Source organism: Aedes aegypti, chromosome 3 (genome assembly GCF_002204515.2).
Source record: "Aedes aegypti strain LVP_AGWG chromosome 3, AaegL5.0 Primary Assembly, whole genome shotgun sequence".
NCBI lineage: Eukaryota > Metazoa > Arthropoda > Insecta > Diptera > Culicidae > Aedes > Aedes aegypti.
Genome location: NC_035109.1, coordinates 143,764,795 through 143,791,332, shown reverse-complemented (window position 1 = coordinate 143,791,332; position 26,538 = coordinate 143,764,795). Strand labels below are relative to the sequence as shown.

The following is a 26,538-nucleotide window of genomic DNA, read 5'->3' as shown; positions in this document are numbered from 1 at the left end:
TCCGTGCAAAATAATTGTAGAAATTTCTCAACTGACCTTCGGACAGACCCCACAGAACATCCGCATAAATCCGGAATCGATGGTCCGACTAAGGTCCCCAACACATGTCACTTTTAACTTGAATAGTATTGAGGTGTTGTGTCAAAATTTTATTTAAATCGGCTGAAAATTATGGAAATTAGAGCCAAAAGATTACAAAAATTGATGGTTAAAAGTTCATAAAGAGGCTGTTATGGCATTTTTCAATTTGGGACTAGACCATATTCGTATTCTTCCTCAAAATTTTCAAATAAAGTGTTTCAATTTTCATATGCGTAGTAAAGCATACATTGAAATATGAATAATGAAATGAAAAAAAAATGTTTTGAAAATCCATATAAGATAACTATGCTCTTATAGGCAATGTAGGCATCCTTCGAAAAAAAAACCTAAAAAGCAGTCTGATAGATTTTTAGGTAATTTTACTCGAAGAATTTCGAGAACAATATTTCTCGGAGATAAGTTGTCGTAATAATCAACTATCTCAAATATAAAGGTGGGTGACATTCATATTACAATATATTTAAAATTTCACATAAATTGATTGGATTTGAAACCCATACACATCAGCGTACAAGGTAGAAAAGTTAGTACCATAAAAAGAGGTATCTTTGATAATGCGGGTAACTTTGATAGTGCGTTACACACCGCATACTAAACGAAATATCATAATTCTGTTAATCGGTTAAGCAGAACGAACGCAAAAATAAAGAATATTAGTATTATACTTCATGTAAGGGCTGTTTTCATTTGAATCGAGAACATTTGAGGCTTTATATACGAATATTAAAAATTGATACGATTTTAAAATTTTTGAAACGCTTACAAACAATCTGTTCTACGACCACTATTTGATGTAGTTTTGAATAGTTGGTCACTTATCTCTGACAGCCTAGTTATCATAGAACTCGAATATGGTCTCGAAGCTCTTAGCGAAAAGCATTTTCACAAACTGGGACCATTTTTGTAATCTAAGTCATACAACGTTAAACGCATAGAGGTATGCAATGCTTTATAAATGTTACGTTATTCATTCAATTTTGTTCGATCATTACCCCGCTATTAAAGTATCCCCAAAACAAAATACCGACCTTCGATTACATGAAAAATTATATATCCATTCAAAATAAATCTTTTCGTAATCTATCAACTGCAATCGATAGCTAAGATGCCAGTACTAGTTTTAAAAATATGGATCATTGAAGGTAGTTTTTGTCAGTGCTCAAAACAAAAGCGCCACTGTATAGGCCTATTCACATGACGTCTCAAATCAGCTGATCGGGAAGCACTTTGACAGTTCTTCTATGAAAATGACAGGCCCGTGTTAGCACCGGTCATCCACCGATGTAAACAAATGCATAGACGGATCTGTCACATGAAAAGGCCTATTTGGGATTTAACATTGTGGCAGCATTGTTGTTCTATCAAACACACAAGGCTACGGTGGCGCTATCTATGCTTTCCATAGCGGCCGTTTTGGTTGTTTTGATGATCCATTCTTTGAAACAGCATGCATGAATATTCAAGTTTTCTTCGAAAAAACTATCAAGGTTACCCCGTTTTACGAAAGTTCAAATATTGAACTTATGAAACTTAAGACGATGACTTGACAATGAAGACATTGTGTACGATTCAAACAGATGTTTGGTACTGTGGCAAATCTTAATCAAATATTTGATATCTACTGTGTACTGATTTCAAAATGAATACACAATGACAAGCATTCAATTGAACTGCAGAACAAATAACTGTTTGAGCGAACAAAAACTCTTCAGTGTCAAACAGATATTTGTGGTTCAGTTTATTCCAACTCAAATATTTTAATCTCTGAAGTATACTTCGAACATAAGAATGACAAGCCGAATCTTTTCTCAACAAAATAAGCTTTAAATCATATCAATGAAATCATACTGTTTACATATATATTCAATACATCTTCAAATAATCACGATGGGAGCATTCTTCGCAACGGGAAGAAAAGTCGACTTGTGTTCCAGGAAAGCATGTCAAACCATTTCCTCCCTATTTCCCCTGCATCCAAATATTCGGAACGAGAAATACCTTTTAGCAATTTTCAGCAGTGCTCCAAACAGACAGAAAATAAAGTCAACGCGAATAAAACGCTCAATTTAGATTATAAATGAGAGGAAGAAATTGGAGGGACTCGCTGCTGCAGTGTTGACATCCCTGAAGCGGTGCCCGCGAGGAAGCACTCAAGGACGAAACGCAAGAGACTGTTGGAAAACGGAAAGAACATTCCCCCGGTCCACACCGTCTCACAAACCGCGAAATCCATTTGCAGCACCCTGAAGACCACACTTGGTACCGCCGCCCACCAGCACCGCCTCTCCTCGGGGGTTGTGTACAAATTAGACCAACAACACAAGAAAATCCATTCAAGTTGGAAGGTAAAATCTTCTCGGCGGTGAACAACTTTCTCACTGCGTCGACCTTCGTCAAGGATATCCGGCAACTGATTATGGTAAGTATTCCGAAGCATAACTTTTATGGCCCTTAATGTATGTGTATTTATGCCAAGATTTGCGCGCACTTCCTCATGTCCGAGATTTTTTTTCTAAATCAAATTTACGGGCTGCAGCGTAGGGCAATACCCATTGGCGTCTGAACAGGGGGGGGGACAACCCCCCCATTTCAATGTTCAAAACTTCTTCTTCTTCTTCTTCTTGGCATTAACGTCCTCACTAGGACAGAGCCTGCTTCTCAGCTTAGTGTTCTTATGAGCATTGAGCACTGCCACAGTTATTAACTGAGGCTGTGAACCGTTTCACCAGTTCGTTTAACTATTAGTTGAAATTTGACATTTCAATACTTATTTTCCCCTCAAATGGTTAAATTAAACATCGCAGTGGACCCATTTGAGCTTTGACAGTCGAGTAGTTATTTCAGAACAAAGTTGACAGATAGTTAGTTATTCTCAAATTCGCGGGAGCAAAAAATAACTTTCGAACTGTCAAGTTTAACCATGCTCCAGAGCAGGGTTATTTCTAACCGGAGGGGAAATAACTATCGAGCTGTCAAATTTTAACTAAAAGTTAAACGAACTGGTGAAACGGTTCACAGCCTGAGAGCTTTCTTTGCCAAAGTTTGGCAGGTACGATTATACTCTATGTCCAGGGAAGTTAAGGAAATTTCCATTACGAAAAGATCCTGGACCGACCGGGAATCGAACCCAGACACCTTCAGCATGGCTTTGCTTTGTAGCCACAGACTCTAACAACTCGGCTAAGGAAGGCCCTGTTCAAAACATACTTGTTGTACCTAATTGTTGATTATTGAATGAAAGAAAAAATAATAACAGTAAGAGCATTAGTTCGTTATCGGCTGATAGAGATGTGTAAGCCAACATTAAGTGTAATTTTGGTATAAACCTACAAGATTATGTAAGAAATATTTGTTACTAGTGCCACCTAGCGAATAAATTTTCAATTAGATTTTTTTCATTTTAAATTTTCATGATTATAAAAATCGAATTTACATCCGATTTTTTCTCGCTAAAATTCAGTATTGGAATTATATTTTCATGATCGAAAGGTTTTAAATATACCATCGGTGAATTTTTTTTTTCCATTTTTTTGCTGTTTTCATACTAAAACCCATGTAAATCACGTTTTTCGTCGCATTTCCCCAATAGAATATATGAAAACTCTCCGATAATGAAAATGTAGATCAAATACAGATACCTAGTGAGAAAAAAATCGATGTTAATTCGGTTTTTATAATCATCTGGTTCAGATATAGCGTGATCCCTCTATTTTTCCGAAGACACCAACCTTCTAGCTGATATGGATCTTGAGATACAGATGATACAGAAAAGGGGCAGTGGTCAGGAGAATTTCTCACCCAAGAATTGTCAGACTTCAAAATTAATGTCAAATTATTTGATCTGCTGGTCTACAAATTGTGACCATTTTGAAAATTAAAGATGCGTCCCGGACTTTTGAGGGTTAGTGATTTATAAAAACGGTAGTGTAGAGGAATTTATAGAGGAATGTTTGGTAAAATAATCGCGAAAATGATTTTTTACTAGCACTCACAAATAAATTTATAAGGACATTGAAGGAGAAATTTGCAAACATCTTCTTTTAGTTATTTCTGAAACTTTTTTTCAACATTTCTTGTCAGAATCATATATCAGTTATTCTTAGAAGAAGTTATTAAATCTCAAAAATGAATCTCTAGATCAATTCATAGGCGGAGTTTTACAGAACTTTCTGGTAAGTCCTTGGAGAATCCAAAAGTTAAATAGATAAAATTCTGACAGATATCTCGAACGAAATGTGCCGGGCTAAGGATGGGAGCATCTTGACGGAAGGACGCGAGGTGATCGAAAAGTGGAAGCAGCACTACGATGAACACATGAATGGCGCAGAGAACACAGGCACAGAAGGTCAGGACAGCGAAGGCGACGGCTACGTCAGCACAGCGGACAGTGGAAACCGGCTCTCTCGGTGGGGGAAGTTAAGGATGCCATTCAACAGCCCAAGAACAACAAGGCCGCTGGCAAGGATGGTGGCAAGGAGGAGTGAAAGCAACGCGTTATATGCCCCACCTACAAAGTGCTATACCAGATTCTCTTCCGTCGTCTATCACCTATAGCAAACGAGTTCGTGGGAAGCTATCAAGCAGGTTTCATCGACGGCCGCTTGGCAAAAGACCAGATCTTTTCCGTGCGACAAATCCTCCAGAAATGCCGTAAGTACCAGGTCCCTACGCACCACTTGTTCATCGATTTCAAGGCGGCATACGACAGTATTGACCGTGTAGAGTATGGAAGGTCATGTACGAGAACAGCTTTCCCGATTGATTAGAGCAACGATGGACGGTGTGCAAAACTGCGTGAAGATCTCGGGCGAACACTCCAATTCGTTCGGCGGGGACTACGACAGGGCGACGGACTTTCGTGCCTGTTGTTCAATATTGCGCTTGAAGGTTTCATGCAGAGAGCTGGACTTAACAGTCGAGGCACGATTTTTACGAGATCCGGACAATTTGTTTGCTTCGCGGACGACATGGATATTATTGGGAGAAAATTTGAAACAACAATGTTAGTCGGGAAATACGAAGGCGCATCATCAGTGGAAGTCGTGCCTACTATGGGCTCCAGAAGAAACTGCGGTCAAGAAAGATTCATCCTCGCACCAAATGCACGATGTACAAAACGCTCATAAGACCAGTAGTCCTCTACGGGCATGAGACGTGGACTATGCTCGAGGAGGACTTGCAAGCTCTTGGGGTTTTCGAACGCCGAGTGCTAAGGACGATCTTCGACGGCATGCAGGAGAATGTGGTGGCGAAGGATGAAGCACGAGCTCGCTCAACTCTACGGCGAACCCAGTATCGTGAAGGTAGCTAAAGCTGGAAGGATACGCTGGGTAGGACATGTTGCGAGAATGCCGGACAACAATCCTGTAAAGATGGTGTTCGCTACGAATCCGGTCGGAACAAAAAGGCGTGTGGCGCAGCGAGCTATCTGAATTGACCAGGACCTGGAGAACGTGGGTCAAGTCGAGGATGGAGAGAAGCGGCCATGAACCGAATGAATTGGCGAAATATCGTTAGCGAGGTTTTATCAAGATAATTGATGTAAAACCAAATAAATAAAAAATAATAATCTTGTAGGAATTTGAGAAATAAAAATTTTCATGAAATAATTTAGGATGTTATTATAGAAGGTATAATCAATTGAACTTCTAAAGGAATGAATACTCATAACATATAGTCCATAAAGGATACTTCAAGGTATCTCAAGAAAATATAATCTTTTTATATAATTTGTAGGAGATTGTTTAGAATTCCATTTTAGCTATTCAACCTGGAATTTTTAGAGGTGCATCTTCCTGAGATATATTTTGAAAAATATACAAGATTTTTTTCAGAGATTGTATCAATACCTGAGATTGCTTTATAACTGGCAGTTTTTTTTTCTGTTTTCAAATGTTCACTTATGTATTTTCTCACAAGAAATAATTGGGAATGCTCTTAAGAAATTCAATAAAAATACTCAGTTTCTGATAACTAATTTAGAGGCTCGTGAGACCGTTCTTAAAACAAATCATAGATTTATTACTACAATAGCTGGCAAACATCTTGCCAAAAAATTCCCAAAAAAGGTCACCAAGAATTTTTATAAGAAAAAATTTTCAAAACAAATTTCGAGAGCTTAAGCAGATATTTTCAAGTCAAATTTTATTTTTGAGATTTCTATTGATTTCTCGCGACCTGATGTTGCAAAATATCTGATTTTTTTGTAACAATTAGAAACCCTAATTGCGCAAGTCCTATTAGCTGGAATGTCGTCAAAAATTCTTCAATATGAATAATATTTGTTATTTCTTAACAAAATTCTTGAACGAACAAGAACTTGCGAAAAAAATAAAATTAATCTAGCAATCTATCAGACATTGCTCAAGGAACTAAACCATTCTTTTTTTTTTTTTTTCAAAGTACGATATATTTCTTATCGAATCCTAGTGAGACTTTCATTGCGTATTTTGCTTTAAATACACACACCTTTAAGTTTTCTTAAAAAATGTTAAGAAATTCCCTTGGAAATTTCAAAGATTTCATCTGGTATCTCATTTGGTCATAATTCCCGTGGAAATCCTTCAAGAAATTCACAAGAATGGAATTTCTGGATTCCCTGAAAGCAAATTCCAGAATTCCCTGAAGGAAAATTTAGGAGAGATTAATCCATGAAGATTTCTTCAGGAATCTCAATAGAAATACCGGGGATCATATAATGGTTCTAAGAGAAATTTTGGAAGAGATCCCTTAAAAAATTTCTGAATAAGGGAATACCTCTGATTAAGTAATCCATGAAGACAGCCAGATTGATTTCTGAACTTGAAGACAGGTGAAAGTTCTGATAGATTTGCAGAAGACATCAATAGAGGATCTCACGAATGAACTGTGACTTTCTTAAAGGCTTATTTTTTAAGAAATCCCGAATTCTGAGCAAAATCATAGAGAACAACAATTTCTTTATAAATAATTAAAAGAACTGTTTGTAAAACGCAACGAGTTTAATTAGTGCCCAAATGCAAAGGGATGTAAGTAATATTTTGATCGGTTTCGAGTTAACTATACTGAACAATTCTTCTGTTTTCAAGCTTTCCAATGGTATTTTTTGGATAATTTAACATCCAACTAAAGTTTTGTCACTTACTCTCCTAACCCTCTCATAAAATGTATAGATATTTATGTGACGGATTATTGAATAATATCTAACATTATTTATAGTAAAATATTAGAAACATCTAACGGAGTTTCTGATAAAATAAACCAGAGTTTTTTTTCATTTTTAGAATAAACTTCTGTGAGATTCCCTATAGTAAACTCTTAAGAACTAACCCATTCTATGGATTTCTGAAAGCAGGTTATAGAAAATTGGTGAAGATCATATTTTATTTTTGAGAAATCTGCAAGAAACCTTGTCACCACTCCGCAGAGGGCGCATGAGACTTGGAGACAAATTTTAGTAAAATAGAAAGGTAACGAGCATTGGTCCCCCGACCCTAACACTTGACCCTTAGCAGCAATCTGGTTCGATCAAAAGCGGAACCACAACGCTGACTTAAGCGAGCCATCCCAAACCAATAAAGAAATTACAGCTTTACATAAAAAAAATGGAATGATCAATTAGGGTGTACTTACATTTATTGATGAACTTATCCTAGAGTTGCGCTTAGCCTAATGTTCTGTTGAGTGTGGTGGGTGTGTTGAAGTGTATCCCACGGCGGCTCTTCAAGGGAATCCTGTCCGGACAGTCGGGGGGAAAAGACTACCAGCGCCATGCCGGCCAGCCCCGCTGCTTTGCACGCCATTAGCGTATTACCACCACGACATCACCACTCGACTCAGAATCACCACCATGCTTGGATTAAAGAAAGGCCTATGAAGGCGTTCAACTTCACATTAGTATTGCACTAACAATCAATTTCGGAATCATGCTTTATAACCCCGTTAGTTTCTTACCGATCTCATTGAAATCCTCTACTCCCGCCTATGCATCGAAATAGCAGTTTTAGCCATCATGATTATCATGCTACGTTCTGGGGGAAACAATTAAACACTTGTTCAAAGGGGGTATACAAATTTGCACCACACAACTCACAATCGGTCAGACCAATAAATTAACTGGGAGACACTGGGAATCTGACTGCACTTCTTTTTCTGGCACACAAATGGTCTGCTTGGTGTTCAACCGATAACTGATGGCTCTGAGCAACCTGTGCAATGGTTTTATTGGTATCGATTGTATGCGCTAAGAAGTGATGGGTGAGTTTAGGTACTCAAACACGATCGGCCTGATCGTCAACGGGAGATCATTATCGATCTTATCAGAGAATGAGTGTCTGCTGTTAGGGTTTCTGATACCGGTGGATTTTTTTTTATGGTGGTGATGATGTGGATCAAAACTATTGGGGTGATTATTGGGTGGTATCAATTGGGTGATGTCGGATAAAAATTAATCTAGCAAAGCAGCCTGCGCCCAGCGGAGCATACATTCGAGGCATGCGGCGCGATTGATCGACAATTGGCAACGATCAATCTGATGAGTTGTTCTGTTGTTGGTGTTGTGAGAGTGTGATGATTCGACATGGTAAATTTTTAACCAAAACTCCTGTGTTGGTTGGTGAGGCTTTGAGCACCATCAGTGGCTCAACACACGAGTAGTGATCACCCGCTATAGCCACCAAGCTATAGGAGCAGGTTACAACCTTTCCGAAAAATGTAATGTGGTGTTTCTGAAGACAATTCTGAAACAATCCCTGATTAAGATTCTGAAAATTCCGAGAATAAATTCTTAGATATCAAAGAAATATAGTTGGTTACTAAGGTAACCATAGATCTAAGAAATCACGAAAAACCACGACTGGAAATCCAGGAAGACTACAAGTTTCCTGAAAATTATGTAATTACATCCGCGACACCAGAACTCGATTGTCTTCTCAATCCCCCTCCAAAAAAATTCTACCTACGTCAATGACCTGACTCGGACCAGTGTATGCAAATCTTATCTCTTTAATTAGTTTTCTGGCGAAACGGGAGAACGTAACAAATTCTCCAGTTTCCGTCCAGCTCGAGGGCTCCGTCCGACTGTTGCAATCTCCTGCCGTCAACCGAGAAGCAAGGCCGCCGCAACCGACAGGGAAAGTTTTCCTTTTTCCATTGCATCGCTTCGGTCGGTCGGAAACTCGGATAAAAGGAAAAACTTTACGGAACGTATTTGTCCATCACAGATACCGAAATCGTCGCCGATTTGTACGAGTGCCGAGCGATCAAAACGTTGGAATTGAATCTGCTGGAATCATTTTGCGTGATAATTGACTTTCTGGAAATATTTAACGACTTCATGGGAGTGAAAACAGGTGCATTTTCCAGGAACAACGTTTTGCTTTTATTGCTGCCCATCAACAAGTGATTTGAAATGTCACTTTAAAGACTTGATTCGTCTTCTCTTAATAAAATCAACATATTACATCCACACAAAGTGCCAACAGTAACTTTAAAATATTTGCTAGCGTAAGACAATATTTTCTTAGCTAAAGAATTTTGATAAAATCGTTATGATTTTTTTCACGAGATTATTAATCCTTTTATGATTCAAGCCCTCTACATTTCAAGGAAGAACTAATGTTTAAAACCTCATAAAAAAAACATATTTGTAATGTTAGAAATTTAGCAAGAATGACTAGTCTGGACCAAAATTCTCATTGCTTCTACTGTTTAGATGCGAGGAACGAACGACGATATCTAACTGCAAGCACAGTATGTGCACCATGCCAAGCTAACTCAAATATGAAATTACTTTGTGACCTCCGCCACCCGAGTTCATTGCTCGGAAAAGTACCTAACACCAATAAAAAATAGTTCGTCGGTAATTCGTTCAATGTTCTCTCACCGGTCAGTCGTTTCGAGGAGCACAATTATGGATACCATACCGAGAAAACACGTTACTGCCATTATGGATCCCGTACTGGATGGGGCCATGAGCTTTTTATTCTTCTGCCAATGACCATGTCACCGATTCTTCCAAATCATGGATGTCGACCACACTGTTGGGGGTAAATGGCTGGCTCAAAGGATTCGCTTTCGGAAGATGTTGGCATAGGGAAGGGCCAGTAACAATGGTTAACCCGAAAAAAAACTTGGACTTGCTTATGGAAAATTTATGCACATTGTATAAAAGTTTTCGAAAAGTGCTTTAGGATGTTCAAGCAATTGATGTGCAGTGCCTGTGTAAACTGTGCAAGTAATGGAAACCGTTTTGCGAAAGCGTCATCATTTAGTTTAACTTCAGTGCTTTGATGTTATATGATGTATAATAATATAGTAATATAGTAATGGAATATTCAATGTTTCCAGCAAAACTACTACACAGTTTGGCTAAACAAATTTTTAAGGAGTGAACAGTGTAAGGTGGGGCAAATGCTCGATCTTAGTGAAATAATTAACATTTCCACAAAATAAAACATTATTAGACTGTTTTATGTAAGGGTTTAGCTAAGCATATAAGGTCGTAAGGATGCTTTGAGATGTATTAGTTTTTGTATAAATGTTTGGAAAACAATTTTGGTCCATAGTAGCATAGCATAGAGTTACAGGGTGTCCGCAAATTATCCGTACAAATGTTGAAGGCATGGCTCTATGCAATTAAGCGGAATAATTTGAGTAATTTGAGTTTCATTGACCTATTATATTCTTTAGTAGTAAGTTTCACACATTTCCGATTTCAAACATTTGTAAAACCAAGCCAAAAATGATGATAGGTCTTAGAAAGAGCCGTTTTTCGAGCTTTTTGACGGAAGATAAAAGTCCATAGAACTCACATGATTTGAACCGAATAGTATAGTATCGATACGCATTTTTGCCTGCTGCGTTACATTTACATCTATAGTCAAATTTAAATATACATGATTAAAAATTTGAATATAACCATAGTGTCCGGCTTTCGAAACGTCCAGCAATTCGAAGCAAAACGGTACAAACATTTCAAAGCATCTTAGCAAAACCCTTAAATTAAAAATTGAAAGAACTTTTTGCGCTCTCGGGCTAGGCATTATATATATATATATATATATATATATATTCTTCTTCTTCTTTCTGGCGTAACGTCCCAACTGGGACAGAGCCTGCTTCTCAGCTTAGTGTTTTTATGAGCACTTCCACAGTTATTAACTGAGAGCTTTCTGTGCCAATTGACCATTTTTGCATGTGTATATCGTGTGGCAGGTACGAAGATACTCTATGCCCTGGGAAGTCGAGAAAATTTCCAACCCGAAAAGATCCTCGACCGGTGGGATTCGAACCCACGACCCTCAGCTTGGTCATGCTGAATAGCTGCGCGTTTACCGCTACGGCTATGTGGGCCCCATATATATATATATATATCTAGGCATCTAATTCTTCCGAAAGAGGTGCACTTTGCGAAAGAGGACCACGTGATTATTGAGCTGAAATCGAATTCAGGTTAACTTCTGCGTTGTCCTCTCATGGCGTAGTGGTAACGCGCCCCAACTTGAGATCGGGGAGTCGTGAGTTCGATTCTCACTGAGAAGACGTGTAACTTTTTCGCAAATCTTCACATCAATTTGTCCATCTAATCCAGTGCTTCCCAAACTTTTTCAACTTTCGCCCCCTTGAGGCCAACATTTATCTGGAATCGCCCCCCTGGTATGCGATTTCAATATTTTATGTAATTATGTCATTTTTTTTCATTCAATCCAAAACTTTGAACAAATATATCAAAATCCAGAATGGTTTTTAACTCATATTTCAATGCAATATATAAAAATGGTATTTTTTCTAACACCAAGAAAAAATTGTCTCCAAAATGATTTGTACCATGAGAAATAATGAAAAAGTGTGCAACCAAATCTTCTTTTTTTCTGTAAAAACCTGGATGCGAATGAGAGATGTTAGCTTCCTAACCTCAAGGTTCCCACGTAAAATAAACCTTATCTTATATAAATAAAAATGGAATGATGTTTGTATGTCACGAAATGGCTTGAGAACGGGTAATTTGACTTACATGATTCTTTCACTGTTGAATTCGTCCAGAGCTCCGACGTGTTTTTGCGAAGAAAAATATAAAGAAAGACATCGGAATAGTGGGGAAAACGGGAGAAAAATAATCTGACATTTTCTACACGGGACTTGCGTAGCGCTTTCCAACAGCCTACTTGATGGCAAGACGAAGTTTGCCGGGACCACTAGTATAAAATAAAAAATGCAAAAAGTTCTAAAAATTCTCAGATACATGTTTTGAACATCCAAAATATGTTGTGTTTTAAATGTTATCTGTGACTAATCATCCGACCTCGAGAAAATCTCAAATATCAATTGTTCTTAAAAGTCATATGATATTAGAAAACCTGAATGCATGTGTTTGACAATTATCAAGTGTAGTGTATCATAATTTTTAAATAACCCTGATTGAAGATATATCGATCCAAGGTCAAATATTTCTCAAATTAGTTAGGTTTGGAATTAATTAACCTACAGATGTGTGTCCTAAAATACATATGAGATATTATTTTCAAATACTCCCGTGTTAGCCTTTTCGCCCCCTTTCTGAATTTTTCGCCCCCCCCCCCCCAAATTCTATTTTACAAATTTTCGCCCCCTTGAGCCTGAAAATCGCCCCCAGGGGGGCGAATTCGCCCACTTTGGGATTCACTGATCTAATCCAATTGCAAATTATATGTAATGTTTAGCTTTTCGGTAGTTGTTAAACTTCCACTCGGCTGGTTGGCCGAAAACCACGATTCATAATTAAAAACATGTACCTAAATTTTTGTTTTAACAAAAGATCCAATCAAATTGATTGCTTCGTTGATAAAACGAATATTATGGACATAACATTTGAAACGGTGGCAGCATCAATGCGTGTTGCAGTGTTTGGCTCAGGGACGAAAATACTCAATCTACCCTCGCCTACATTGATACTTGCTGGGTAGAATCTTCGTTGATTTTTATTTGTTTTTATCCTCGCCTTGACAACACAACAAAGATTGGCAAAGCGCTTGCCGCAAGATTGTCAGTTTCCTTTTACCCTGCTGATACTCAACCGCTTTATGATCATCGGAAGCAAAAAATGATATTCATTTTGGACAGCTTGACTTTTTTACATTCCGCTTCGGGAATGATAATCAATTTTCTAAAACTGACACTCTTCTGCTTCTGATAATCAAAAACACCAGCGACGTACGGGCATCGTTGTTTGTTTTTTCATCTACCGTTTTGATTCATATTACGGACACTTAAGGCCTCAGTGGAGTATAACCCAGCTTGGACCATACAAAATAAATCATTCTGTATGATTTTTTAGCGTTATCGAGCGTCGGAAGCCCTTAACTTTCGGATGGTGGGTAAAGAATACGCGTCCGCAACTTAAATAATTTTAAATAAATCAAAACGTGTGGCCTTTTCATGATTCTTATTCCGGACGCTCCCTCACTTTTGCCTCATATTCCGGACACTTTGATTCGAATTACGGACAGCTCATGATAATCATTAATGGAACAGTCAAATCATCAATTGAAATCGTTCAACCACTTAAGAGACGTCTAAGGTAGTTGGGCATTATAAATTTGCAATGATATTTATGGAAAAAACCTAATAAAACGAGCCTCGAAAATGAGAACTTTTGGACGGCGAAAATTGAAACATTTCGTGTGAAATGTTTCCCATACAAACGACAGTGTCCGGAATTTGAAGCTGTCCGTAATATGAATCAAAACGGTACTTTTGTGCCATCTTCAATGGTGCAATCATATTGGTGGTGGTGCGGTTACTTTGATGGTGGCATAAATGTCAGTGAATTGAGTATAGTGAGCATGATTTTTTTCGTCCCTGGTTTGGCTTAATTCAAGCACAAGGTGAAAGCTTTGGTGACCGTGGGGCGCGTCTCTCCTAGTGAAAACTAGCAATGCTTCATCTCTACGTTGAAATTCATATAAATAAAATTTGAGAGAGCTTGTGACTCCAAATGGGTTCTACGTTCACGATGTTTCCGAAATAAATATTAATACCTGTAGCAATGTAACCAAAAATACGGATGTTGATGACAGATGTCGAATGAATAAAAGTAATAAAACCACTCGGAAATGAATAACGTTTCGGTGGTTTGGCGATGTCAAATCGATTCATCGATTTGCTGCTGATGGTATTTGAATCCGTTAGGTACTATAAACCGATACTATTTGCACCGCCTTCATCATCACACAGCTGTGTAAACTGTTGGAATGGAACCTTCCCCGGCAACATTTCGCCAGCTTCTCTGAACCATGAATTCCGGGAAAAATGTTTAACCCCAATGTGTACCGATGCAGCTTGAGCAAACAGACTGTTTTCCTCCACGGCATTAGTCAGACTGGGCATATTCTTAACATTTCTTCGACATCCTGATCGGCTTTACTGGTGGTATGAAACCTCTAGCAGCAATGGTAGTAAACTATTAAAGGATTCGCTTTTCAACGAGCAGATTATTTTTACCGTAATATCTATAACATTTTCATAGATGTAATATAACTATTCTACGATATCTTTTATTCTAATTCATGCTATAAAAATATATTATTAGTGAATCTAAGTTTTCTAGTTTATAATCTAACCCTTCCTTGTTTATAATCGAAAGTCCCTACCTTTAAGAGGAGTCTGTTACAAACTTCCCAATTCATAACCACATTAAATCATTATCCTATTTAAGATGCAATAAATGATGGCATTTAGCTCACTGTCTGCCAACCCATGATGGATAGCAGAAACTTCCATTCGCAGTAAGTAGCACTAGCGAAGCAAATTTATGAATGGCAACCGTACAGTAGATGTTGTATCATAATCGCGATAATATTCAGCATCTCCGTGATGCCGCACTCTAATTGAGCTGTCTAGTTACTTCGTAATCATGATCTACTGCTACTTACATTGTGACATGTTGCTGTGAGCGAAAGTCTTGTTAAAATTTTGAGAGCATAAAAAGGAGATGTAAAACAGTACGTGATTCACTTGAATATGAAGTGGAATCAAACCTGAATCACTCGAATAACAAAATATTGAAGTTAATCAGATATGAATCACTGGAATATAAAGTGAAGAAGAACTTAATCACCTTGATATGAAGTGAATCAAGAACAAATGAATTAGTAGCATTTCAGAATTTGTACAGGCGAGTTGATTTTACCTAAGACCTAAGAAAGAAAAATTTCAATTTGCTTAACCTGACTAAACCTAAATATATAACGCATTAATCGTGGTTGAAACTATTGAAACTTCTGAATGATTTTCAAAATTTTATTTTGAATTCTCTGCATTACTTCCTTCCTGGCAAAACAACAGCTAGTCCATATTCGTACAGCATACAACGTAGCTGGCCTGAAAATTTGTTTGAAGATCAAAAGCTTGTTCTTAAGACAAAGTTTCGATTTTCGATAAGTGGATAAAGATATATTACATATTTGTTACATTTGGCTTGAATGACCCCAATGTGATTTTTGAAATACAATTTTTATCTAGCATGAGCCCTAGACTCTTAACTTCATCTGACCAATTTATTGGAACCCCTCCCATCGTTACAAAATGTCTACTTGAAGGTTCAAATAAAGAGCATTTGGTTTATGTGGGAGTATTATAAGTTGAGTTTTGGAAGCATTAGGAGAAAACTTCTATTTTTGCAAGTATGAAGAAAAAATATTCACACTTTTTTGCAATCTACTACAAATGACACGCAGAGAGTAGTGTTTGATCTTTCAACCTTGACGCTTGCTCCTGCAGGGGGCGGGCGATGAGGGCAAGATCTCGGGTCGCGCGCCTGAGTGCTTTTGTATTGCCGAGCAAACGAGTGGAGCTGAAAGAGGATTGTTGCTGCTCAGTCAAGGATGACGGATCAATTGGTGAGCTCGTTTCATGCTACTATTTCTAATCTATAAAATGTGTATGACTGCACATTTAATCGTAAATATGATTTTTCAACAAACTATGAATGGTTTGTCACTGTGAGTGTCGACATAAACTCTGATTCATGAATTATTATTGATAAATTTACCTAAAATTTTACCTTTATTTTTGGAATTAAAAAAAAAACTTTGAATGGTTCGACACTACAAGTGTAGACTTGCGAAAGGTTCACTCTATTCAACAAACTTTGGATAGTTCGTCACTGTAAGTGTCGGCATAAGAATAAGAGTGTTAGGAATGTTACATTTAGGTATTTGTTCAACAAACTTTGAATGGTGCGTCGCCTCAAGTGTCGGCATAATTTTCCTCTACATAGAAATTGTTCATATCAAACGAAAATATTATATTTAAATATATATCTCACAAATAATTATTGTGACCAAACGATCCTCCCCATTAACAAACATCCCTCCCAGTAACTTTTGTGGAGATGCAGAGGCAAACACGGTCTCCAAATAGCAAAGGTTACACACTAACATTCCTTCCCCCAATCCCTCCTGAATGCAAGGACGTGGCCGGCGCCGTTATTGACCATGTATAAATAGAGGCACTGAATTATGCACACTGAAGAAGATTATGGCCAATCCCAGCTGAACTTCTAGTTGATTCTTTGTGCATTTTCACTGACTTCGGTCAATCACGGAATAGCAACCATTGATATGTGTAGTCAGTCTAAGCTAAGCTAAGCTAAGTTAATCTACTACATATGACACGCAGGCTTCATCCTTTGGCGGAGAGGATTGTGTCATCCGCAAACAGAGATTTTTGACATCGCTGAGGTAACTCAGCTCAGGTAAGTCAGATATGAAAATATTGTATAATATTGGTCTCAAAATGCTGCCTTGAGGAACACCAGCTCTTACAGGAAGTCTTTCAGACCTGGAGTTCTGATAGTTAACCTAAAGTGTACGATTTGACAGATAACTTTGGATTATTCTAACAATGTATGTTGGAATGTTAATGTTTTTTAAGTTTACAATCAAGCCTTCATGTCAAACACTGTCGAATGCTTTTTCTATGGCATCTATGAGCAAGACCAGTAGAATAGCATTAGATCTGTTGGAACGAACAAAATTTGATACACGTAAAAGTTGATGAGTGGTCGAATGTCCATGTAAATAAGAGTAATAAAGTCAACAAAATGACGACATCAGCAAGTAATCTGAGAGACGCTTTCGTTATTACGGATTGTTTCTCATGTTATGTTTTGAATGAATCTATCACAAAAGATCGAAAAGACAGAAGGTCTTTCTGGTATTAGAATAGCTAGTCCATATTGGTACAGCATACAACATGGCTGGCCTGAAAATTTGTTTGAATATCAAGAGCTTCCCAAGTAACCACAAGCATTATAACATTGCACGTATTCTACTGCATATCAACAACATTGATGTAACATGGCTTTTATTCGACATATTTCAAGAGCTGTCAAGCAATACAGCATTAACTCTACATTACAAATGTATCAATGCACTAACATTACTTTATAAATTGCACAGCTGCACTAATGTTACTTTATAAATTGCATCATTGCTTTATCGTCGTTTTTGCATTAGTGCAACTGTAAAAGAACCCTTTTCCACTTTTAAACTACTTTAATGGTAGGCTTACGGCAATGCATCTGCATTATATATGCAATAATATAATGCTCCATGGTTACTTGGGTTGTTCTTAAGACAAAGTTTTGATTTTCTGTTAATAAGGGGATAGAGACATTTTACATCCCTGAGGTAACTCAGGAAAGTCATATGTGAAAATATTGTATAATATCGGTCCCAAAATGCTGCCTTGAGGAACACCAGCTGTTACAGGATGTCTTTCAGACTTGGAGTTCTGATAATTAGCCTGAAGTGTACGATTTGACAGATAACTTTGGATTATTTAAACAATGTATGTTGGAAAATTAAAGTTTTTTAATTTTACAATCAAGCCTTCATGACAAACCCTGTTGAAGGCTTTTTCTATATCTAGAAGAGACTTCAGCAGGTAATTCGTGAAGCACTTTCGTTACTACGTAGTACGTATTGCTTCTCATGTTATGTTTTGAATGAATCTATCACAAAAGGTCGAAAGAACAAAAGGTCGAAGAATACAATATAAAGGACAAAAGGTCGAAAATATATTTTCAAAGAAGGATAAATTTCCCACCGAGCATATCATGTTCGACCTTTGGTCTTTTCGAGGCTTTATCTTTAGACCAGCCCACTGCTAAGTAGCCATGTTTTTGAAGTGAGCATCAAATTCAATAGTAATTACTCACTTTGGCCAAATCGTATCAATGATAATTTTACATTTTGTTGAACTTTTTTCGAGGCTCAGTGTAAAAATTGTTTTCGTTCAGAATCAAATATATTGAGCGTATGCAACTGTGTGTTTATTTAAAACAGCATAAAGTAGTATTAAACACATTTCCCTCATGAAATTCGTTTCGCCATTCTAGATTGTTTGTCCCGAAGCGACTATTGTTTACTAACATTGCACATTGGTTTCAAAGCCATATCTAGGAAGACAAAAATGATTGCGCCTAAACCGTCAATTTTAGATATATGGTGTCTTCGGCAAAGTTTCTCCATATTTTTCAGACATTTTTTTCAGAGATGTGAAATTAGGGTGGCCCACATGGTTTACGAGATCAGCACATAAACTTTTTTGCTGACGCATTTAGGACTACACAATGTTCTACAATGTTTTAGAACAACCGATTTGGAGCAACTTTGCCGAAGAACCCAAATTTCTATCTCTTATGGTTCGCAAGTTATGATTTTTTTACACAGTATCAGAACTTTCAATTTTGCACGTTTTTGCTGAAGACACCAAAGAGCTATCTCGAATATTTTTCAAGTTATAGACAATTTTCGATTAAAAACATATTATTTTCAAAATTTTGTCAATCTTTTCAAACAAAAAACGTTCTCACAGTTTTTTCACCATAAACAGAGAAAAAAATAATCTTTCTAATGCCGACAAAAGATTGAAAATTCGTTTGCGCCTTTCGGAGATATCGGCATTTGAAAACAACCATTTTTTCGAAGAAAATTTCTGATAACTCTGTAACCATAAGAGATAGAACAGTAGTTTCTTCGGCAAAAAGTTGCGCAATCAAAAGTTCTAAAAGTGCTCGAAACAAAGTTTTTGCGAGAAATTATCGTATAAAAAGTTATCAAGAAAACTGATTTTTCAGTACCACCCTAACTTTTTTGTTAAAAAAAATCATAACTCGCGAACCATAAGAGATAGAAATTTGGGTTCTTCGGCAATGTTGCTTCAAATCGGTTGTTCTAAAACATTGTAGAACATTGTGTAGTCCTAAATGCGTCAGCAAAAAAGTTTATGTGCTGATCTCGTAAACCATGTGGGCCACCCTAATTTCACATCTCTGAAAAAAATGTCTGAAAAATATGGAGAAACTTTGCCGAAGACACCATATATCTAAAATTGACGGTTTAGGCGCAATCATTTTTGTCTTCCTAGATATGGCTTTGGGACCAATGTGCATTGAACTGTCATGGGGAACCATTTCCCAGTAGGAACCAGAGATGGTGGCTCGTTTTTTTTTCGCATGGGGTAGTATTGTGGTGCCAGAAGCCTGCTTTAGACATTTTGTCCGTAAACCGTTTTGAACGTATCGTGATTCAGAGGCGCGTCCACGTTCGAAACTATGGGTAAGACAACCGTTGGGAAGTATTTTGTGCACAGTGAAGCTAAGAAAAGTTTTAACCCTGGGCTGAAAATTAAAAGTTACCATATTTGAGGGGCTCAAACGCAAAGGGGTATAAATGACATTTGGGTCAATTACACTTTGGAAATTCGATTGTTTTCAAGCGTTCTAACGATATTTTAAGTGATTTTTCCGCTCAACAGAAAAAAATAACATTGTTTGTATTAGTTAGGCCCTTTGTTTGGTGTTCTTGAAAATTAGGGTGGTTCACGTTTTCATAGAAACGGTGTAACTAACTTTCTTATTTTTAGAACTTATATTATACATGCTTCAACAAAGTTGTAGACCATTCAATTTCAAGCAACTTTGCCAAAAAAGATTTTTTGTATCTCTTAAATTGACCAATTTGAAGCTTTTTTCCTACGGTGACAAAGGGTGGTCCGAACAAAACTTGTTTTCTGGCTCTAGCGTTTTCAATTCAAATATATCATCAAAGTAGTCTCTGAAACACTTCTAGAGTTTCAAAAATTGCGTAATTTGTTAAGGCCCAAGTAAAAATGGTGCAAAAGTCAAAACTGAAAATACAGTTTTCTCTTTTTAACGTTCAACGCTCCGTCATCGTAATCATCGTCATCATCGAAACTTCAAAAGCAGTTTTTCTTTTCAAAACTGAAAATTATTCAATGAAATTGTGTTCAATGTGTTGCGGTTGGAGAATAGAATACAGTGAACACATTTTCCTGTAAATTTTCGTGATTTTGAACGAAAAAAATGCTTTTGAAAAACCCGAAATCAATGACGGATTCTGCCCCCCTTAAATAGACAAATCAAAGAAAATAAAAACACACAGCTCTTTTAATTGCCAAATAAAAAGGCTGTGTGTTTTTATTTTCATCAATTTGTTGTTTTAAAAGGAGAAAACTGCTTTTTCAGTTCTGACTTTTGTGCCATTTTCTCTTGCGCCTTAAGGGGGCAGGATCCGTCATTGATTTCGGAATTTTCAAAAGCAGTTTTTTCGTTCAAAATCAAGAAAATTTACAGGAAAATGTGTTCACTGTATTTTATTATCCAACCGAAACACAGTGAACACATTTTCATCGACAAATTTTCAGTTTTGAACTGAAAAACCGCTTTTCAAGTTTCGATGATGACGATGATTACGATGACGGAGCGTTGAACGTTAAGCTAAGAAACTCGCTATCTTCTTCCGTTTGGGAGTTATTGTTGTTTTTCTCACACAAACCAGCACAAAATGTGAATATCTCTGATTGGGGCAAACATAAAAAAATATCTTTTGACGGCATTCGAAAGACAAAATCAAATTGTATATTATATCAAAAAAATACAGTTGAGTTATTTTTGTAACTTTAATGAAATGCCCTGAAAAATAAAGGATTTTTAGCAGAAAAACTTTAATAACTCTTGAGCTAAAATAGATATTATCAATATTCTTGCATAAAAATTTGCGTTTTGTTAAGTTCTTTTTTTTGGCAAGGTTGCTCGAAATTGAATGGTCTACAACTTTGCTGAATCATGTATAATATAATATATATAAACAAGAAAGTTAGTTACATCATTTCTCTGAAAACGTGGATCACCCTAATTTTCAATAACACCAAACAAAGGGCCTAACTAATACAAACAACTTTGTGGAAAACCGTTTTCGTCTAATGTTTCATTCTAAAGCTCAAAATGCATCTTTCCGTGTAAAACTGCTATCTGGACAATAGTGCACTGTCACTGAATGGAAAATTTGTAAAAATAACTTCAAAGTAGGTTATTTTTAAACTATGTTTTTTATCACTGTGTAACGTTCCGTTCTGTTTCGCTAAGCAAACGGCTTAAGCGCCACCTTCCAATAAGAAGGACCGTTAGCTTTCTCTAATTACCCGGCATGAAACTACCCTCTCAGGGCAGGTCACCTTGTCAGTAAGAACTGATGTCACACTTAACAACCCAAAACGTCTCCAAAACTAACCAGAATCAATCAAAAAAAATATGTATAATGTATAGAGAAATGTTTGCTTTGGTACCTCTTTGGTACCAAAAAATACGAGGAGATAGACGGGCCTGGAGTTGAACCCATGACCTTCTACTTATAGAGCAGAAGCGGTAGCCAACCCCGTCTATATCAATGCTACTCTATCTAATAGATAATCTATGAAGTACACCACAAATTTGATTATCGAAGTCATACTTATTGGACATTCAAGGACATCCAAACTATCCTGTAGACAACCTAGTTGAGTTCTATATACTCTACCAAGGCTTGAAATCCATCATAAGAGATCAGCACCTTTCTCCAAAAGGAGTTTTACTAGCCAAATAACACAGTATTCTTTCTTCACCAGACCCGGCAAACCAACGATCCCAACGGCCAGCAACAGGAACAGAACGAACCAGAATCCAGTCAGAACACCCAGAGCGACCAAAGCAACAACCAGCCCACGCAGCGATTGGGAGGAACCACCTCGGACTTCAGTGTCAGCTCCGCGGCCACTAATCGAAGTATGCCCCGCCACCAGGAGGACAATCCCAATCAACCGGCCAGCGACTGTTCCAGCCTCGAGGGAAATGTATTCGTCGAAGGCGGATCCGGCACCGGAGCGCACCCGAAAACACGCCGCTCGCAAACTTCCGATTCGATCACCTCCAGCAACTTCAACTACAGTCTCAACCGGAGGTTCATATCGAAGAACCAGATGAAGGAGTTTCGAGAAGCGTTCCGGCTGTTCGACAAGGATAATGACGGCTCAATCACCAAGGAAGAACTGGGAACTGTCATGAGGTCGTTGGGACAATTTGCTCGCGTGGAAGAATTACAAGAGATGTTACTGGAGATTGATGTTGATGGTATGGGGCTAACTATCTATCATTTAGGTTTTGTTTACGTATTTTAGCTTATTCATTCAACTCTTTTAGGCGATGGAAACGTAAGTTTCGAAGAGTTTGTCGACATCATGTCCAACATGACGGATACCGTGGCGGAAACATCGGCCGACCAGGAGGAACGTGAGCTACGTGATGCCTTCCGTGTCTTCGACAAGCACAATCGAGGTTACATTACGGCATCAGATCTACGGGCGGTTCTTCAATGTCTGGGCGAAGATTTGGATGAAGAAGAAAGTAAGCATTTTAGTTAGGTTAACGTCAAATGATTCAAATTATTCTTTTTCATTATATTTCGCAGTTGAAGACATGATCAAAGAAGTGGACGTTGATGGAGACGGACGGATCGATTTCTACGAATTCGTACATGCTCTTGGAGAACCGGAAGATTCCCAAGAAAACGACGACGAAGACGAGGCAGTGTCGCCCCATTCGCTGTCCTGTGACGTGCATGTCTAAGAACCGCCAGGAGAAAAATAGCTAACGCCAACGAATCGCATTCCTAACAAAATGTCGAACAATCTAGAGACATTGACCAGATTTTTTTTAAATATTTAACACACAAAAAAACTTCGCTTAACGCCATTGTACTTCTCCATACGCTTGATAACAGATTCCAGAACACCTAATGAATTTATCAATCTATACATAATAACTATTCATCTCTAATCACGAAAAAAGTTTAAATAAACATATCAAATTGAGCAACCAATAAGAAAAAGATAAAGCTGGTTCATATATTAAATATGCAATATTTATGTGGCAAAAAGTCTCTAAAATTGTTAAAGAAATCTACCGTGATGCTAATCTCTACTAAACATACATAAAGCTATCAACGTTGTGAAGTGGAATTTTTGAATTACAATTTTTGCAATCTTTAACTGTTTTTTAAATTAAGTATTAGCCAAGTAAGCAATAACATTTTTAAAACAAAAAATAGAACTAAAACTATGGAAACACCTACTATGAAATGTTTAGCATCGACTGCGTTGTTGTATCGGAAGCGCTGAACTTGGAAACCGTACGAGAAAACTGGAGTACCAATACATCATAGAAAAACGATAAACATCAACTTTTACACTCTTCACCTAAACTTTGTTTCTTATGTGCCAGTGTAAAAATATACCTATATGTAATGTTGAATAATAAATCTTAAATCTTTGTATCGCTGTCATTTGGGTTATGAATGGAATTTCAAATATCACCACAGCCTATTCGTGATCAAACGTCAACATCTCACCGCAAAATCGCTAGTGTTTGGAGGTGATGTTAACCTCCAAAATGCGAAAACATCACCTCCAACTTAGTTCTAATTCCCACCGTTATATGAATTATGGTGGCGCGTCGATCGTCGCAAGTTTCTCGTTTAACAGTCAATTGAGTGGATATCGGCATCGGTAAGCAACTAGTACAATAAGTACTTGGCGAAGAGGTTGCTCTCTATCTGACTGCAGAAGCGACTCTACAGTGTAAAAATATGAATGAGATCACCGATGCAGCGGAAGTCTCAGCTGCCCACAAAGAGCAGTGTTACATCGACGTAGCAAGTAAGATCATCCACCTCTGAAAGGGCCCGCAAGGCGATAAGACTGCCGGTTGCAGAGGCCAACAAAGCGAAACACATGGACATACTAAAGTTAGGCTGGTCGGATTGCAGGCCGAGCATACAACAGCCTCCTAAAGTTTGCTTCAAGTGCTTCGGGAAGGGCCACAAGTCGTGGAAATAGGCCTTTTCATGTGACAGATCCGTCTATGCATTTGTTTACATCGGTGGAGGACCGGTGCTAACACGAGCCTGTCATTTTCATAGAAGAACTGTCAAAGTGCTTCCCGATCAGCTGATTTGAGACGTCATGTGAATAGGCCTATGCAATACTCCACTGCACTGTGACGTCACCCATCAATTTTGACAGGTACTGGTCCTGTTGTTTACAGTTTGGACTTAGTTCTTTTTTCGAATCATTCTTAATTTCGTGAAAGTTTGCTGCGAGGAGAGGTCAAGTCCACTGCAGATACCCACGGATCGTATTATTATATCTTCCTACCATGGAAAATCGTCACCATCAGCATGCTGGTGATAGAAATGCGAAGATGAAAAAATTATGGAAAAAACGACTAAGTCCGAAACGTAAACAACAGGACCAGCAGCTGTCAAATAAGTGAGGTTAGGCTCGTCATATGCAGCGCTCTATGGCACAGGCAGAAGTAAGTTGTGCAGAAGAAGCTGCGATCGGTTATAAGCAATTCGATAAGTGCCTAATATGTGTCGACAGAGCAGACAACGGGTGCACTCAAATAAAAGAAGTAATAAACCATAGAAGAAAAATGTCGCTGGCGTCGCAGTAGGAACATCTTTTGCTGGCGGAGATAGGCGGGGCTATAAATGTCAACGTGAAAATGTATGCAGTTTGACACTTATGTACCCAACATGTTTCTGAGCGAGAACAAAGGGAACACCAGCGACATTATTCTTCTATGGTTTATTATTTCTATTACTCAAATGTCCGGGCACAAGCGGAGTATGAAAGCAACCAGAATGGAAGTAACACAGTTGAAATCGAACCATTGTAGTGCAGCCTATCAACTGCTTCGGCAATCCTTTACGGAAACGAAAACTGACGTGGTGTTACTATCAGACCCATACCGCATACCAACCTCCAACGGGAGCTCCAGGTCTCCACAGCTAGCAGCTATGAGCCATTTTACGAAACAGGTCAAATGACAGGAGACCTGGGATTTTTCAATCATCTTCGTCAGTTTTCGCGATGATGATGGTTTATGACTGTGCGCATTTCTAGCGTAGCTTTTCATCCAGGAGAAAACATAAATGGAGAAAAATTATTAAAATATTTCTGATCACAAAAGTGTCTTTTTTTGTGCAATATGGGTAACAATGAGGTAGTTGATACAATAACTAGGTGTAATGTTGCAATAACGAACATTTTTGGATCTCTTTTTTGTTGTTTTCTCCATGTCACCGTTTGGTAAGATGAAAATCACGCTGGATTTAATCCCAGGTCTCCTGTCAGTTGACGCCGTTGCGGCAATCAGCTGTTCCGAAACGTCTCGTAAAATGGCTCATTGGAACGACAGGACGATACCCAATCGCTCAATCCAAGAAGTACTCTCTATCTCAATAGGGTTCTAAAACCCTGTCCCAATTTTAGTGCAAAACGCTTAAGTTTAGGCCAAAAACACATGTTTACTCAATTTTTCAATGTTTTTCGTTTGTTTAAGTCCAAAAAAACATTTTTTATGTTTCTTTAGATTTTGTCACACCCCTTGCCTCAAACTCAAATTTTGGGTGTATTTTGTTTTCCGTGTCCCTTCCGAAATGTCAGATAGGAACAACCCCAGTGTTAAAACTAAAAGCCCTGTGGTGTTTTTGTCTACTAAGCGAACGTCAAACATGATCAAAAGTGTCAAGGTTCATTTATGGACCCAATTTTTAAATTAATGTTTAAACATGATATAGCCGTTATTTGAACGGGGAAAATTTGTAAAATTAGTTGCAGTAACATGCTCTTTCGTGTTGTTGAATAAAAACAAGATTTCATTAAAAATTTTAGGACCCAATTGCGATAGCGCCCCCAAGGCGGTCGAATTTTCGCACATGGTCGACAGGATGATGGCGTAACGGCAACCAGTAGTGATAGCAGATTATTTTAATGCATGGTGCAGGTAGATACAGTGATCACCTTCCACATAAATGGCGCAAAATTATTGGAGGTGAACTGTTGCACTGCTACACATCGGCACGCCCCTCGGTGTGCCCAAATTCAGAATGCAACTCCACGTGACTGCAGAATTCATCTGTGCAACACCGGCAACAGCAGCGAAGTGTTGATCGTTACTTTTTATGTTTTTCGATTCGATGCGTCCAAACGTGTATTTTTCTTCGTTTATAATAAAAGTTGTTCGAAGGTATTCTCGCGAGTTTCTTATTGCTGCCGTTTGTCCACCTGTGCCAT

General features: G+C 37.9%; 1 protein-coding gene and 1 non-coding gene across 8 annotated transcripts in view; both read left to right on the top strand.

The window, feature by feature from the left end:
• Window positions 1-23,741, top strand: part of LOC5568504 (calmodulin) — a 103,436-nt gene extending 79,695 nt beyond the window's left edge. For 3 of the 7 annotated variants that reach the window (XM_021850158.1, XM_021850159.1, XM_001652279.2), the window contains exons 2-5: window positions 2,121-2,521; window positions 22,030-22,531; window positions 22,601-22,804; window positions 22,869-23,263. In XM_021850158.1, the coding sequence (XP_021705850.1) occupies window positions 2,519-2,521; window positions 22,030-22,531; window positions 22,601-22,804; window positions 22,869-23,026 (867 nt within the window). In that variant the 5' untranslated portion in view covers window positions 2,121-2,518 and the 3' untranslated portion in view covers window positions 23,027-23,263. Of the gene's footprint in view, window positions 1-2,107; window positions 2,522-22,029; window positions 22,532-22,600; window positions 22,805-22,868 lie in introns of all 7 variants that reach the window. The other 4 variants (XM_021850157.1, XM_021850155.1, XM_021850160.1 and 1 more) reach the window with 3 other exon arrangements.
• Window positions 11,550-11,622, top strand: Trnas-uga. The gene has a single exon. It is a non-coding gene; the product is annotated as a tRNA-Ser (tRNA).
• Window positions 23,742-26,538: the final 2,797 nt, after the last annotated feature.